The 17,786-nt window shown below is 37.2% G+C and overlaps 1 protein-coding gene across 7 annotated transcripts in view; it reads right to left on the bottom strand.

Annotated features, from left to right (window-relative positions):
- Nucleotides 1-17,786, bottom strand: part of TRAPPC9 (trafficking protein particle complex subunit 9) — a 299,696-nt gene that overhangs the window by 223,516 nt on the left and 58,394 nt on the right. For all 7 annotated transcript variants that reach the window (XM_087931796.1, XM_087931795.1, XM_026716048.2 and 4 more), the window contains 4 exons: nucleotides 17,095-17,227; nucleotides 13,029-13,192; nucleotides 8,276-8,428; nucleotides 2,177-2,301 (listed from right to left, as the gene is read on the bottom strand). In XM_087931796.1, the coding sequence (XP_087787922.1) occupies nucleotides 2,177-2,301; nucleotides 8,276-8,428; nucleotides 13,029-13,192; nucleotides 17,095-17,227 (575 nt within the window). The remainder of the gene's footprint in view (nucleotides 1-2,176; nucleotides 2,302-8,275; nucleotides 8,429-13,028; nucleotides 13,193-17,094; nucleotides 17,228-17,786) is intronic.

Raw genomic sequence — 17,786 nt, forward strand, 5'->3', positions numbered from 1 at the left:
ATAGTAATAGTACTTATATATATCATTTTATAGTGCTCTACTATAAGTGGCTTACAGAGTCAGCATATTTGCCCCCAACAATCCGGGTCTTCACTTTACCGACTTCGGAAAGATGGAAGGCTGAGTCAACCTTCATCTGGTGAGACTCAAACTGCTGGCAGTCGACAGAATTAGCCTGCAATACTGCATTCTAGCCACTGTGCCACCATGGCTCTATCCTGATGTTCCCTAGAGTGAAAGTCATAGCAGACAAGGCCATTCTCCTGGACCCCATGCCAACCAAAGTTTTTGGCTGACAGGATCCATAGCATGCCCCTTCTGGGCATTTAAAGAATTGATGAGATTTAATACATTTGAATTTAACAGATTTATTAGATGAAATAAATTCTAGAAAATCTAAGTTATGAGCCATGGTGGCCCAGTGGTTAAGAGTGCAGTACTGCAAGGTACTGCTGCCAACTGCCAGCTGCCTGCAATTTGGCAGTTCGAATCTCACCCGGCTCAAGGTTGACTCAGCCTACCATCCTTCCGAGGTGGGTAAAAGGAGGACCCAAAATTGTCGGGGGCAGTAGGCTGACTCTGTAAACTGCTTAGAGAGGGCTGTACAGCACTGTGAAGAGGTATATCAGTCTAAGGGCTATTGCTATACGTACCATCATAAAACTGATCAGTCACTGATGAGTGGTCATTTAATGAGCGCTACCTTCAAAAAGTCCTCGACTTAAAACCATTCTTTTAGTGACCATTCACTTCATTGTTGATACAATGACATTGATTCCCATCTTGCTGGCTTCAGCCTTTTCACACGATGAGTTAGGATGCTTTGCCTAAAGTAGAACCTAAGGGTCTAGTCCGGAGGTCTCCAAACTTGGCAACTTTTAAGACTTGTGGACTTCAACTCCCAGAATTCTCCAGCCAGCATAGCTGGGAATTAAAGTCCACAAGTCTTAAAAGTTGCCAAGTTTGAGGACCCCTGGTCTAGTCCGACAAGCCATGATTTTGGGGACCAGAATTTAAATCTGCATCCCACATGTTTAACTCTCTAAGGGTTATAGAAAATGGGTGGATGATCTTCCCCAAGATTGCTTTACTTCAGCAAGTTTCATATATTCATGCTACGTCTGTATTTCTACTCTTGACCTATGGTGGAAATTCCAATGTAAGAAACTAATGAGGTTTCTGCTATTCCTGCAGCAGCACTGTAAAGCAAAATAACAGTGGACTATCTTTTACTGATATACCAGATATTTCCAAGTTTTAGTTGCTTTATAAATATATTCATTTATGACTTTGTTAGCCATAAAAGATGTTAAGGAAAATGAATATAAACTCAAATTAATTCGTAAGTCAGGCTGACATGAGTAATTTCTATATAAGTCCCTATGTTAAATTGTGTGAATTTTGAAGACAAGATGTTTGAGATATGTCAAATAGCTAATGATTAACTAATGAAGTATAAATGCCTGCTGGAATTTTGTAAGTGGTCCTTTCCCAGCCTTATGGGAGGACCCATCTTTGCTTGAACAATAAAATACGTTATTTTATGAGAGCTGGAGTCTAGCTTTTCCTGCACACTAGGCCTGATCTAGAGACGGTGCACAACAAGTTCTAAAGACGCCTGACATTCAGATGCAAAGATCAAGCCACATTAAAAAATGCTAGGAAATTCCTGAAATTTGGCATTCAAACAAATCAGCTACCAAGAGACACATAGATAAAAGTCACATTTACACATCATTGAAAAGAGGAAATAAAAATCATAGGAAGGGGGCAAAAAAGAGTGAAATACATTCCCCTCCAATATTCTGATAAACAGGGAATCAACACCCACATTATGGCTGTATAAATTTGAGTACATAAATGTAAACAAGCAGCAAACACCACGCCTACTAGTACTGATGTTGTTACCTAGTTGAATAAGGAGGTGTCTCCAAGCAAATAACCACGATCAGAGTAGCAACAACTTCACAGTTCAACGTTGAGCTAAATATTTTCTTTTCTACTGCACATGAATTGCAGTGTAGCAGAAAGCAACGGGCAAGCGGGGGGACAGGAGTGGGCAGCGGCAGTCCTTCACAACAATCCCAGTTTCTCACGTGGCTCCCTTGGGGAAGTCAATTGTCCATTCCCGATTTAATATGTTACAAAACTGATTATCGACGGGCCGCTCACCTACCTTTATGTGGCTGAAGTCACCAACTTTAGTGGCTTCCTGTGGATTCATGGGCTTATTTTCTATACGTGGCTTTATCACTTGTCGAAACGGACTGGAAAGTGGAAGACCACTCACACTAATTCCATCTACAAAAATGGGGGAAAGGTCAAAATTACTACATTTCATTTTCTAGGATACTTTCCAGATTCTTATCTAAAGATTGTATTTGCCTGGTATGTTTTCCCATCGTTTATTTACTAAGCTCAATTTTCATTGTTCACAGCATAAACTGAACCACAGTCAACAAATACTACATATTAGGCTAAATTCTAGCTGAATAATTTCAGTATGGTACATGAACAGAACCAATAACGTGGAATCCGATTCAAATAGATTTGAATGTTTTACATAATGTGAAGAAGAGAAGATTACACTGTTTGAACTGAAATTTGAAAAGAACGGGGACAATAAAACCAAAAGAAGTGCTGGAAGAATTGCAAATTGCTACTAAATCATAACTTGCTCTTTTGCTTTGCAATGTGATTGGAAATTGTAGCTAATTCAGAACTAAACATGCTACATAATGTGACCATGCGAAGACAAAAAGCACAGATGTCCAAAGCTTATTCATAATTGGAATAATATACTTTGGCAATACTTTATTTGAAAGCAGTTTTTAAAAAAATTGAGGAGAAAGAAATCGATATATTTTAAAAGTAATATAAATGCTAAGTTTAAATGTGACCAAATAATGCAATATACAATAAATGTTGAATGGATATTTATTAGTATGAATTATCCCCGGTAAAACAGCATTAATTTTGGTCAAATAGCATAATATTAATAACCATACTTAAACATAAATGTGATATTATACCAAGAATATTTTACAAGTGATTTACATAATACTTTAAATTTGCCATTCTATATATTACAGAAGTGACTAAAAGCCTGCCTTTTAAAATTCATATCATAACCGATATTTATTGCTATGCCATCAAAATGATTGACTTTTAAACGAGTAGCTTTTCTCTAAAAGGGAAAAGAGGTGACCATAGCTGTTATTTCAAAAGCGAGAAATGGATTTCAACCTTTAGCTTTGATCCAATTTAAATAAATATCAACTAGCTGTTATATTAGTTGCTATATCTGATATTGATTTGTTTTGATATTTATTGTGCATGTTACGTTTTAACATGACTGATGTAAATTGTGATGTATGGCACTTGTATCCATTTGCAATTTGAGTAGTCTACAAACCCAATTAAGATAAATAAATCAGTGCTAGATTCCTTTGCACTTCTTAGAAAAAGGAGTTAGCTGGTACTAACTGACTGCTTATGAAGTGCAGGCAAGCAGTCCTAACTCTAACCCAGAAATGAATTGATTGTTCAATGAGAAAGAGAAAAATAAATACAACCAAGGGAAAACAACCAACAGAGCTCATTATCCAATCCTAGAGTAACTGGAATAGGAAGGTCCTTTCCAGCTCCTTGCGAACGTTCTCTAATTTGCTAATCTGCAGCATACAAGAACACAAGTCACATGAAGGACTAATCTGCCGTTATTCTCTGCCTCTGTGGGTATATATGTGTGAGAGAGAGAGGAGGGAGGGAAGAGAGGGAGAAAGAGAAAGAGAGAAAGATAGATTGATTCATTTCACGGCTCAGAAAGCAAGATCAAAGACTAGCCCAGTCCTTTTCTGCTCTGAATAGGGATATTTATAGAATATCAGCTTAAATCTAGTGGTTAAACACCAGGCTAGAATGTGGGAAACTTATGGATTCAAATCCCTCCTTACCTTAAAAAGCTAAGTGACTTTGGGCTAGTCACTCTCTCTCAACCCAACTCACCTCACAGGGCTGTTGTGGGAAATAGGAGGAAGGACGGTGTGTTGGATATGTTCACCACCTTATTTGTAAAAAATTATAAAGGTGGGATGCAAATAAATAAAATGAAAAAAACAAATGAATTAGCATTGCTTCCATAAGCAAACCTCAAATAGCCTGAAATAATTTCTCTTTGGGGCAAGGGTTATTTTAATATATATTATTGTATCAGTCTAAAACTTCAGACTCAAAGGACAATACACTTTCATCCAGATTTGTTAACTTCTCCAATCAAACAGCAAATGACTTTTAATCTAAAATTCATTACTGTAGAAGAAAGTAATTAACTTACCTTTATTAATACTGGTTTAATAGTAAATAATTTATAGTGAAGTAGAAAATAAACACCATGTATTTAGTACTGCGACTCTTAATTAAAATATGAAGCCGTTAGATTTTTATCAATATGTGACAATAATACTTTTGCCTGGAAGAATTTGTGGGGCGCCAACCCAAAACTTATAAATTATGTATATGGTATTTCTCTTGCATTATTGAAATTACCAGGTTTATGAGATACTGTGCAATGCAGCTTTTCAATTACATCCTAGAAAATGCTGGAAAATGTTTTTCCTCTCTGCTTTATTATGTAAAAGTATACTTAGCAATGTAAAACCAACTCAGGAGGTCTGTTCCTCTATCATCTTTCACTGGGCCAATGTGTTGGAATCTGACACTGAGTTCCAAATCTTTCCTAAGGAGCTAAGAGGCAAAGGAACAGCTTGCTTTCAGAAAGACTGGGTGCTCCCATCGCTGGAGGCTTTTAAGAAAAGACTGGGCAGCCTTTGTCTGAAATAGTATAGGGTCTCCTGCATGAGCAGGGGGCTAGATTGGAAGACCTCTGAGGTCCCTTCCAGCTACATTCTGAACTTAAATCAGCCCTGAATCTTTACTATATAGAAAGAAGCCCGGAAGGAACCCAACCTAACCCTTTCACAGGATATTTTATTTTTATTTTATTTTTATTTTATTTATTTGTCAATTGTTTACGAGATAAGTAAAATTGTATACATAATTATGAATACATGAAATGAGTACATATAAGAAAAATAAAAGAAAAATAAAAGAAACAATGCACGCCCCCTACAGACCTCTTAGGAAAGGGGTGAGGTCAATAGTAGACAGTCTAAGGTTAAAGTTTTTGGGGTTTGGGGAAGAAACTACAGAGTCGGGTAGAGTATTCCAGACATTGACCCCTTGGTTGCTGAAGTCGTATTTCCTGCAATCAAGTTTGGTGCGGTTAACCTTGAGTTTGTATCTGTTGTGTGCTCTTGTGTTGTTATGGTTGAAGCTGAAGTATTCATTGACAGGTAGGACATTGCAATGTATGATTTTATATATCTGATAGTTATGCTGGGCGTGCTTTAGTCTGGCAAGATTCCTGCCTATGGGCAACCCAGAATAAAGAAACTACTCAGAGAAATTCACAGTGTCATTCTTTGTTCTTTGCATCTGGCTTCAATACAGTGGAAGGAATGTGTTACAGGAAAACTAAACAAGGTAGGCAAAGCCTTGTTCTGGAGCACATCTTCTACAGTTCTTTCATATTAATCCTGCTCTGGTCATGTGAGACTTGGACTGGAAGCCCACTCCCCAAGTGTCTCTCCTACAGGAATCACTAGTGGAAAAAAAAAATTATTTCCCCGTTTCTTCTTATCCTACATCAATATGATCCTGGTCTGCTTTGGTTTGGACAACTATCCTGCTGAGGCATGGACAACTGACAAGCTTCCAAGACCCCTTTCACAGTTTCTTTGAATTGGTCCATTAGACTGGAATTAATAAAAAAAAAAAGGTTGAATGGGCTCAATCAACTAACTTTCAGAGAATTTCATCCCAAAACTGAGGGTTACAAAAATATGGAGTTGTTTTTATAAGACTATACAACAGACCAGGCAGTTGTACCTTGCAGGTCAGGTGGGAAAAAATGCTAAAGAACAACTGAAAAGCCCCTTCGCTACAGAACTGCCAAGGTTCAACAGCACAAAACAATCCTTCCAAACATTCATGGTTGCAATGCCCCAGTGATTCCACCATAGCCTTCCAGAAAAGAAACTAATAGCAATCATGAAACCTCACCAAAACTTTTTCTGTTAAATTCATGGGGTTACAAGGGCCTCCTGGGTGATGAGTTTTACATAGCTATTGCCATTTTCTCGTAAATATAATCTGGTTGAGCTAACGATTGCCTGGGATGGAAAACTAGGGCCAATATTTCTTGTATTTTCCCCAAAGCCTTTCCAAGTTAGACTCTAGCAACCAATTATAACATATCAACCTTGTTTTGGGAGTTATATTTGTTCCATAGGTTCTGAAGCTGTTTAAGAGGAAGTTGCTGAAAAGATCTCTGCTTCTATGGCAGACTTTGAGATTTTGCATTCTGAGAAAACCTTCTGCTTATTTACTTGGCAGCATTTTGGAAGACGTTTTAAAAATGTAGAATCATCGTTCCAGTCAGAAGAGACTTAGGTTAAAGATTTTTATTTGCAAAACAATGTTTTTTCCTATCAGCCTAACTGCAGTCCTCCCTTGTAACCACTGATTTTATTATTCTTAATTTTACACATGATGATATTTACTGTTTTATTGACCTTGTTAGAATTATTTTAATGTAAATTCCATTTACATGTTTAGAAAAATGAAAATCACCGTGTATGTTTTAAAATAAATAAGCCATATATATGTTTCAGAGACGACAATAAAAATTATTCACATCTTTCAGCTCCCAGAAATGTTAGTTAATGTAGCGCATAGCTTTTCTTGTTTACCCTGTTCTCCTAAGTAACATTTCTTTGCATTGTACTATGAATTTCTGGGGTAGGTTGGTTTTAAAGAGTTCTGGGGGGGAATTAAAAATAGCTTGTTTAGTCCACAGCTACCGCAATTTAGGTGCTTATAACAGTACAATACCAAACAGTTCATAACTCAAGCTGAGAAGGAAGCTGATTTCAAATATACAGACAAATACAGTCCATCCTATCGTTTTATAGGGTTTTTTCTCTTTCTTTTTTGCTTTCTGCACACATGACAGGAGGAGTAAGAACAGAAGTCCATTACCTCCCACTATGTACTATGATGTTTATGTACCTCTTTATGGAACCCTCCATTGGGTGTGAATGAACCATAATTCTTTTAAAAGGAATTACAGAGAGGCTTCAGTAGGATCGGATGCCTTAATCAAAATGATAGTGGCAGGATTATACCATGGGGAATGCAATTTTTTACCCTTTTCATATGAACATGCATGATCCATCTACAAAGCAGACAAGGTTTGTAATGCAACAGTGAACCACTGCTTTTATTATTTGTTGTGCATTGTCCTGAATTGCTAATACTTTGTATTTGGAAAATTATCAAGCCTTGATTGTTTTCCCAGTTCAGACATGTATATAGGGATTGGGAGGGGGGATGATAAAAGCAGTGGATCGTTGTTGCATTATAACCTTGTCTGCTTTGTACATGGATCAAATAGATGGCAAGCTATAAAACGTGTGAAAAGCAAATCAAAAGGCATAACAGGAAACTCAGGATATTGCAACCTAATGCAACAAACAGCTACCATAAAACAATTACCACACACACAAATCAAAGACTTCAAAGGTTCACACTTACAAAATCAAAGGATCTGAAGGGTATAAAAAAGGGTTTCTCTACTCACAAGATTAGATTAATCCTAGAAAACGTTGTGAGATTTCCTACCTGCCTTCCTATTAATAAACTGATTCTGACTTTCAACACAGCTGACCAAATCATTTTGCATTTCTCCCAGCCGGGAAATTTGAATCCACAAAAGGAAAGAACTTTGCCTATTCCTTAAAGGGCAAGATTTCTTTTTTCCTTTCCCACCTGTTTGTGTTTTGTACTTGGAATAGATTTCTTTTCAGGTGGGGAGTAGAACTCCTTAGCATCAGAGCGTGTTAATAATAATAATATAGGAAATACTAATGCTCTGATGGTCATTTTGAAAAATCCTTTCTTAGTGAGCACCTAGAAGAGGAACAGACGTGCCAAATTTCAAGTTTGTAGGCTTTACGGTTCTGGAGATTTTGTGATGATGCGTGAGTGGTATTTCACTTTTATATAGAGAGATTAACAACAAACTATTAAAACAACAAATCGAAAAGCAACATCTAAAATACAAAAAATTCATATTAATAATGTATATTAAATGAGAGAAGCATGTTAAAAAATAAAATGTAGCTATTGATATTAGATAAAACTTTAAACCCACCATCATTCAGATCTTGTAGAAGGTTTTCGTGACAGGAGAAATCAAGCTTGACTTTAATATACACAGTAAATACAGCAACATTTCCGGGCTTTAAAGGAAATTGGGAGAGTGTATCTTCTAGATTCCAACTCAAGAAGTCACCAAACAGCTTTCCTAAAATAAAAACATGTAAATGGAAACACAATTCGTGTATATCCCTTCAATAAAAGCATCCCTGCTTTTGCAGAGATGTTGATGTTTTTAAATATTTTCTCAGGAAATTAAAAAAAAATGTTTTCCATCATCCAATGTTTTTGTAATGCAACAAAAAGAACTACTATAAGGTAAATACCATATATCCACTATTTTCAGGAACAAATTGGGAAGGCTTTCCCCTCCTAATCAGGTAACAGAATATAAAAACTGTTGACTTAGAATGTACTCTAAAATTAATGATGCCGAATTAAATTTTAATAAAAGATATTTAAAATGGTAAGTCTATATAATGTTTATGAAGATTTGAACTGCCAGTTCTTGACTTCTGTTTTTTTAATTATATATGGTTAGTCTACCTCAGAGGTCTCCAAACTTGGCACCTTTAAGACTTGTGGACTTGAACTCCCAGAAAGCTCGCTGAGGAATTCTGGGAGTTGAAGTCCACAAGTCTTAAAGTTGCCAAGTTGGGGGACCCCTGGTCTACATAAACATAAGTCTTCTACTTCCACCCAAGGTAATAAGAATGATAATTCCTATATTTCAACTCAGAATATGATTTTGGAGTGGGGAAAACAGTGTCCTCTAGCCTAGTAAAAACCGTCTTAGAAGGAACTTGAAATTCTCCATAGTATGTGATGTATTTAAAACATGTATAAAACTGCTATTGGGAGATTTTAAAAAATGACATTTATTAGTGCAGATAAATCTCTCTGCTTGTTAAGCGTAAGAGCCTTCAATCTATCCTGATGTAGTATTCAAATTGAAATTTGTCTTTATGTCTGCATGAATGACAGTTACATTAAGAGCTAAAATTTCCCAGTGCGGGCGTGCTACTTATTTTAACACCCAACTGATTCTTAGAAAGAAAGCATGGTAAAAAAGAGGGCTATGAAAAAATATCTTCAGACCCCTCATATCTTGGACATAAACTGTTTCAATTTCTTCCCCCAAGACGGCAACCAGACATAAAGACAGTTTTTCCCCTCATGCCATCACTTTGCTAAACAACTAATTCCCACAACACTTGTCTTATGCCCTGGGATGTCAAACCACCTAGTAGGGATGCATTGCTATTATCCTTCTCATTTTTCCTATTATCTATTTCCTTAGCTTCTTATGACTGTAACTTTGGTGTTTGTATCTTTTGGTTTATGTTGATTGCTTTTATTAGTATCCTATTATGATTTATGTTGATTGCTTATTTAGTATCCTGTGACTATCACTGGATGTTGTATCTTATGATTTACGATGATTGTATTTTATGATTATGAGCATGATTTTACCACTTGTTGCTTGTATGTACACTGAGAGCTTCTGCACCGGAGACAAATTCCTTGTGCGTACAATCACACTTGGCTAATAAAGAATCCTATTCTATTCTATTAGCAATAGCAATAGCCCTTAGACTTATATACCGCTTCAACGGTGCCTTTACAGCCCTCTCTAAGCAGTTTACAGAGTCAGCCTCTTGCCCCCAACAATCTGGGTCCTCATTTTACAAACCTTGGAAGGATGGAAGGCTGAGTCAACCTTGAGTGGGACTTGAACTGCCAAACTGCTGACAATCAGCAGTCAGCAGAAGTAGCCTGAAGTACTGGACTCTGATCACTGTGCCACCACAGCTCTGTTCTATTCTATGCTATGCTATGCTGTGCTGTGCTGTGCTGTGCTGTGCTATTCTATTCTATTGACAAAGGAAGATGTCTGTTAGTCTGTGGGAAAGGTGAGGAAAGGAGTATGGATTCAAACTGTGGTGATTTAAAAGACAAAGCAATCTGCTTTATTCTTATAGGAATCATTGAATGTACATAGCCAGATCTTATTCTATGTGGTTCAAGCCAATTGCAGGGAGCTGAACTCATGGATAATCTTTACATTGCTACATACAGCACACTGCGAAGGGTGAGATGAGTGAATGATATTAAGTAAATAAAAACATATTAATCACTTTAGAAACTAACCAGGTTCTGCTGTTCAGCAGCAAAGTGCTCTTCAAGGAAGAAATACATACAGTCTATCAGAATGGAATCTACAGTCCACATGTAGTCCACATGGTATAATGTAACATCTGCATCTCATATTCTTATATATCTAATATGGTATACCTTTTCTTTAAGCTCAAGAGAGATAGAAGTTAATGGGTTTGAATCCCATGTAATAAGATCTGACTATGACCATCTGAAGATTCCTGATAAGAATAAAACCAATCATGCACTACATCTTGATGTTATTGTAACTGAAAACACCACACAGTACATACATTGTATGCAAAACAGAGAAATCCTCCCTCCAAAAGGAATGGTGGAAGTACTTGGGGTGATGACAAAATGTAATATTTCTCCCGCCCCACCTTAAAAGGTCAACTATATACATCATTTAGACAGATTTTAAGAAAAAATAGATTTCAAAGACATTTAGATTTCAGAACAGTTGCCAGAATTGTTCCATCAACAAAGTCAAAGATACTAAAAAATGTTTCTTCTAACATATAAATAATAAGAAAAAAAATCAAGGAAGCAGTTGGTCTACCAAAGAGAGAAGATGGCAAGGAAGTAACAGGCAACAGAGAGAAGGCAGAACTGCTTAACTCATTCTTTGCATCCATCTTCACTCAAAAAGAAACTATAGCTCAACCCACCCAAAACATAACTGTAAAAGTCAGACCAGAAATAAAAGTTAAAATAAGCAAAAAAAATAGTAAGAGAACACCTGTCTGATCTTGATGAAAACAAATCACCGGGGCCTGAATGATTACATCCCAGAGTTTTAAAGGAGCTGGCAGAGGTCATCTCAGAACCATTGCACCATATCTTTCAAAAATCCTGGAGCACCGGGGAACTACCAGAGGACTGGAAAAGAGCTGATGTGGTTCCCATCTTCATAAAAGGAAAAAAAACAGACCCAGGAAACTATAGACCAATCAGCCTAACATCAATACCCAGGAAGATACTGGAAAAGATAATAAAAAAACAGATCTGCCAACATCTAGAAACAAGTAAAGTAATAACTAGCAGTCAGCATGGGTTTGTTAAGAACAGATCAAGCCAAACCTTATTTTATTCTTCAACACAGTGACTAAATTAGTAGACTAGCAAAATACTGTGGACATAATATATTTAGATTTGAATAAGGCATTCGATAAAGTAGACCACAACCTACTTCTTAGTAAGCTAGAAAAAAGTGGAATAGATAGCACCACCACTAGATGGACTTGCAACTGGCTAGTAAACTGTACTCAACGAGTAGTCCTTAATGGGTCTAAGTCTACATGGAGGGAAGTAAGCAGTGGGGTGCCACAAGGTTCCATCTTAGGCCCAGTACTCTTCAATATCTTCATTAACGACTTAGCTGAGGGAATAGAAGGGGAACTTACCAAATTTGCAGATGATACTAAGCTGGCAGGAATAGCTAACACCCAAGAAGATAGGCTCAAGATCCAGATGGATCTTGACAGACTAGAACACTGGGCTGCATCTAACAAAATGAAATTCAATGTAGAGATAAGTAAAGTCCTACACTTAGGCAAGAAAAACCAAAAGTACACATATAGACTGGGTGAAACCAGGCTCAATAGCAGTAACTATGAGAGGGATCTTGGAGCCTTAGTGGACAACCAGCTAACTATGAGCCAGCATTGTGCAGCAGCAGTCAAAAAAGCTAATGTAATCCTAAATTGTATTAACAGAGGGATACAATCAAGATCAAAGGAAGTACTAACACCACTCTATAAAGCCTTAGTAAGACCACACCTAGAGTACTGCATCCAGCTTTGTTCACCACATTACAAAAAAGATGTTGAGACTCTAGAAAAAGTACAGAGAAGAGCAACCAGGATGGTTAGGGGACTGGAGGCTAAAACATACAGCGAACAGTTGCAGGAACTGGGCTTGGCTAGTCTAGTAAAGAGAAGGACCAGGGAAGACATGATAGCGGTCTTCCAATATTTGAGGAGCTGCCACAGAGAGGAAGAGGTCAAGATATTTTCTAAAGAGCCTGTAGCCCAGACAAGGAATAATGGATGGAAACTGAACAAGGAGAGATTTAACCTGAAAATAAGGAGAAACTTTCTGACAGTGAGAACAATCAACCAATGGAACAGAAGTTGCCCTCGGAAGTTGTGGGAGCGCCATCACTTGAGACTTTCAAGAAGAGATTGGACTGCCATTTGTCAGAAATGATGTAGGGTCTCCTGCTTGGGCGGGGGGGTTGGACTAGATGACCTACAAGGTCCCTTCCAGCTCTGATTATCTGTTAAATCTGTTAAATCATAGGAAAACAAACTCCAAACAATAAATACTTGGCAGCCAAAACACAGCCATGGAGAAGTTAAAGGGGGATACGATCTTCAACAGATTCTAGGAAAGCAACAGAGATTATAGGAAACGTAATTCCAATTTGAAAAAGAAAATGGAAAGAACAGAAAATTAAAACAAAGCAGTTCAGCAGATAGAGAAAGGGGTGGGGGCAGGGGTGTGTGTGTGTGTGTGTGTGTGTGTGTGTGTGTGTGAGGAGCAACAGAAGTGATTTTATAGCAGTTGAAAAACAAAATAATATTAACCTTTTATGTTGACCATTTTTGATGTAACCTCCAGCTTCTCCAGAGGTTCTGTTCCAATATTTTCAAGTTTAATGATGAGTGGCTGAGTCTCTCCGTTATACAGCTGGACAGACACGCTGGTGGTAATTTCATCCCCCGAAGAAGGCTGAAGCGTACGAGCAGACCTTCAAAAAGGGTAGGAGAGATACCAGTGAGTAATGAATCCAGCGGCAGAATATCAACCCATATATTATTTACAATACATTCACGTATCGCTTTTCTTTCCATTCAATTGTGTCTAATTCCCTGAGACTGGACAAGTCCCTGCAATTTTCTTAGCAAGCTTTTTCAGAAATGGTTTGCCATTGTTGGCCTTCTAGGGCTGAGGGAGAGTGACTGGCCCAAGTCATCCAGCAGGCATCCTGACCAAGGTGGACTAGAACTCCCACTGGTCTCCCAGTGCTTGATTTGATGCCTTCACCACTACATCAAAGTGGATCTTCCAGATATCACCAGAAGTTTAAAAATATTAATAAACAGTGTCATCTAACTTTATGAATATTATTAATAACATGGGGGTAATGGATCAGGCCAAAAACAAACTTAACCACAATTAGTTTGGCACTACTGTTACAGTTCTTCACCTCCCACACCTGAAGATGGGGATGTAGCATGAGCTACAACTGTAGGTGGGGCAGATGTAGAGACTAAAGTGCAAACTAAGTGAAATTTAGTTTTGAACCACGATAAAGAAAGGCACGGTTAAAGTTAACTTCTGAAAACTGACAGAACTGTTAGCATTCAAAACTAATTGGGATAAAATCAAAACATTACTTATCCTTCTGAGGTAAATTTAGCATAGAGAAACAAGCATTTTAACCACCCAAAATAAATTAACAAAAAAAGTAAAAAACAAATGAGGTACTGTAATGAAACAGCTCACTGTGAGAACTGTATAGAAAAGTTTATTATTTCTCATACAAACGTACATACATATACATACTCAAACACACACACACACACACACACACATATATATATATATATATATATATATATATATATATATATATACACACACACACACACACACACACACACACATACATACACACACACATACACACATACACATACATAGATACATAGATACATACACAGGTAGTTCTCAAATTATGACCACAACTGAGCCCAGAATTTAGGTTGCTAAGTGAGAAATTTGTCCAGGGAGTTTTGTCCCATTTTATGACTCTTTTGTCACATTTTTTTGCAGTTTTTAAATTAATAACACTTAAGTGTTAAGTGAATCTGGCTTCCCCATTGCTTGTGATCATGAGTCTGGGTCACTGCAACAGTCATAAATATGAACCAATTGTCAAGCATCCAAATGTAAACCACGTGACCATGGGGATGCTGCAATGGTCATAACTCACTGTTTTCCAGTGCTGTTGTAACTTAGAACAGTCACTAAATGAACTGTTGTCAGTTGGGGATTATATATATATAATTTATATTATATGTATTTATATGTATGGGTATTTATATGTATGGTACTCAACTTTGTTTGGGTATTTTCCCATGTCATTATAGTTATGCTTTTAAAGTTGTAGCAACGTTTCAGCAGAATCTCATCTGCCATCATCAGGCTTCTGTATTGTGTTTGTCTGTGAGTCAGACTTTCACAGCCATTTCTGTTTTAAATTTGGTGCTAGCCTACTGCTGTGCCAGAATATTTTTTTCTTCATCCTGATTGGTTGGGAGCCTTGGTCTGTGTTTATTGGTCTTGGAGTTTGCTGTGTTCTTCTTGATTGGTGTTTCTAACATCTTCTGTCTGTTTTGTAGCTTTTTTTGTCTTGATTGGCTGGCAACAATGTGTTTCCTGTATTGGAGGCTTTTAGTGTGGCTTGGCTCTGAGTAAATGGACGGCTATCATTTATTAGGAAGCTAGGTTTCATCTGGGTGCCTGGTTGGGGTGTGTTTGAGTTGGAGGTATCAGGGGGAGTCTGTTTGTGCCCAGGTGTTTGCCTGGCTTGTGGTGTGGAGATTTTTTTGTTTGAGAGTGCAGGCTTCCAGATAATTGACAGTCTGGTGGAGTCATCTCTTGCATGAATAGAAGCGTATAGTATTCTTGCATGAATAGAAGAGAATAGAAGAATAAAAGCATGAATAGAAGAGATGAATAGAAGATATATATATATATATATATTGTCAATTATCTGGAAGCCTGCACTCACAAACAAAAAAAATCTCCACACCACAAGCCAAGCAAACACCTGGGCACAAACAGACTCCCCCCGATACCTCCAGCTCAAACACACCCCAACCAGGCATCCAGATGAAACCTAGCTTCCTAATAAATCATAGCCGTCTGTTTACTCAGAGCCAAGCCACACTAAAAGCCTCCAATACAGGAACACAATGTTGCCAGCCAATCAAGACAAAAAAAGCTACAAAACAGACAGAAGATATTAGAAACACCAATCAAGCAAAACACGGCAAACTCCAAGACCAATAAACACAGACCAAGACTCCCAACCAATCAGGATGAAGAAAAAACCATTCTGGCACAGAAGTAGGCTAGCACCAAATTTAAAACAGAAACGGCTGTGAAAGTCTGACTCACAAACAAACACTATACAGAAACCTGATGATGGCAGATGAGATTCTGCCGAAACGTTGCTACAACTTTAAAAGCACAACTATAATGACGTAGGAAAATACCCGAACAAAGCTGAATACCATACATATAAATACCTGCGAAAACTTAAGAAAACACACAGAGAGAGAGAGAGAGAGAGACAGACAGACTCATACACTTAAACTATCAGAATATTCATGAACTGACAAAGACATGGTAACAAAGTTAGCCAATGACAGCTGATTTAGAAACTGAAACTTAAAAGAGAGCCTGGGCGTGGTTTATCTCTGCTCTGTGCTCAGCTCTGAAACAAAAACCAATCGGCTCTGAACTCTGAAGCTACTGCTTGTGTTTTTGCTTGTACCCTTTACCATGTTGGAAGTATCTACTATTGGTATTGGAAACTTTACTTAATATGTTGTTATGTATATAAAGAAGTTAATGTATCCTGCTGTGTATGCAGTCATCTGTGTATGCTTTCTGGATTTGAATTTCTGCTGCAAACTCTAACATAAGCATACATACACTGCTCTCCTTTACAAATTGCGATCTCTTAGCCATAACTTTAATCAGCCATTTAAAATCCCTTACTAAATATAGTTTCAAGCAAGTTTTAAAAGACAACCATGCTGAACATTCAATTCAGGACAAATATTAATATTAATCATAATAAAACACATACACACACACACACCCAAAAAAAACCCAAGCAGAGAAAAATTGCCCCCCAAACATGTTTACAAAATATTTAGGACTCCCCCAGAGCAAAGCTGGAGGCTGCAGAGGTAAGCAAGAGAAATCTCACTTTAAGAGCATAAATCCCTGCATGAACCATGGACACAGTCAAGGTAATTTTTTCATTGCAATCACTGAAGGTTCCACTTATAAATAACTTTTTTTTTTAATCTCAAAGTAGCAGGACTCAACTATATTGCATTTGAAAGACTCATCCATTTTAAAGTGATTTATAATACAGCACTGGGGCAAATACAATTTCATTATTTAAAATTTGGTTTGAGAGAAAATAAGCTCTTCCTCAGGCACTTTCACCCTCTATCAACTCTTAACATTTAGGTGACAGGTTAAGATATTTTTGTCCCTTTATTTTGTATGATTTTTATTAAAACTTTTAAAGAATAAGATAAAAACTAGTGCCAACTAATGTAAAGGAACGAGGAAAAAAGAAAGATCAAGGGAAAAGCAAAAAGTGCAGGAATAAAAGTTGAAGAAAAATAGAAAAGGTGCTATTCAATGCACCTGTTTTTTAAGGTTAAGAAGCATCATTTATAATTATTCTGGGGTTTTTTTTAAAAAAAAAAGGAAAAAGAGTTTGTGTTTTAAACAATGCATTCAATTAATAGGCACCTATTACTAATGTAATAGCTCTTTAGATATTGATAAACGCACTCAGAGTTTGCCAACTTGAAAATCAACCACCAGAATTCTTACCTGGGCAGGGAAGTACTGATCTGCAACCGAGGTAAAGATGGAATGACTTCCACTGTACAACCAGAGGTCTTTATTCCTGGCAGTTTATCCAAAAGGCAATCACTGAAGACTCCAAAGACTGAGGTGTGATAGCCTGTCACCATGAGAAATCAGTCAGAGATTGAGCAGAAATAATCAATCATCCAGCACAAATGAAAATACTATAATACTACTACAGCTGTTAGAACCAGAGAGTTATTTAATTTGTGAAAAATGTACTGAACATCGAAAAGGCTAAGTGCCAGTTGGTCGTATTTCTAGTTTGGATACCGCACAGTTAAAAACAATAGGAGAACCATTATGGCTAAGAAACCTCAGCTAGGATTTTGACATTAAAACATGCTAATTTTATTGGCTAATGCAGAGAGATTAGGAAGATTTAGTTGAGAATCATTTTCATTCTCAAGTCAATATAATAGCTTGGTCAAATCACAGAGCTCAGGTCATTTTTTCCTTTTAAGGCAGATTATAAGAACTTTTCATGGCCAACAATCAACTAATTAATATTATTATTATGGTTGGCGCACAGTCAGCCAGATGTTTAGATTTAATTTGTCTAATTAAACCACCTATCACATCCTGGGGAAGGGGCACAATAGTGGTATTACTGAAAGTGATGAAGCCAAAATTTGTGGGCTATCCGCTGAGGTAAA

The sequence above is a fragment of the Pseudonaja textilis genome, chromosome 3 (genome assembly GCF_049901715.1).
Source record: "Pseudonaja textilis isolate UNSWEBS1 chromosome 3, rPseTex1.2, whole genome shotgun sequence".
NCBI classification, from domain to species: Eukaryota; Metazoa; Chordata; class Lepidosauria; order Squamata; family Elapidae; genus Pseudonaja; species Pseudonaja textilis.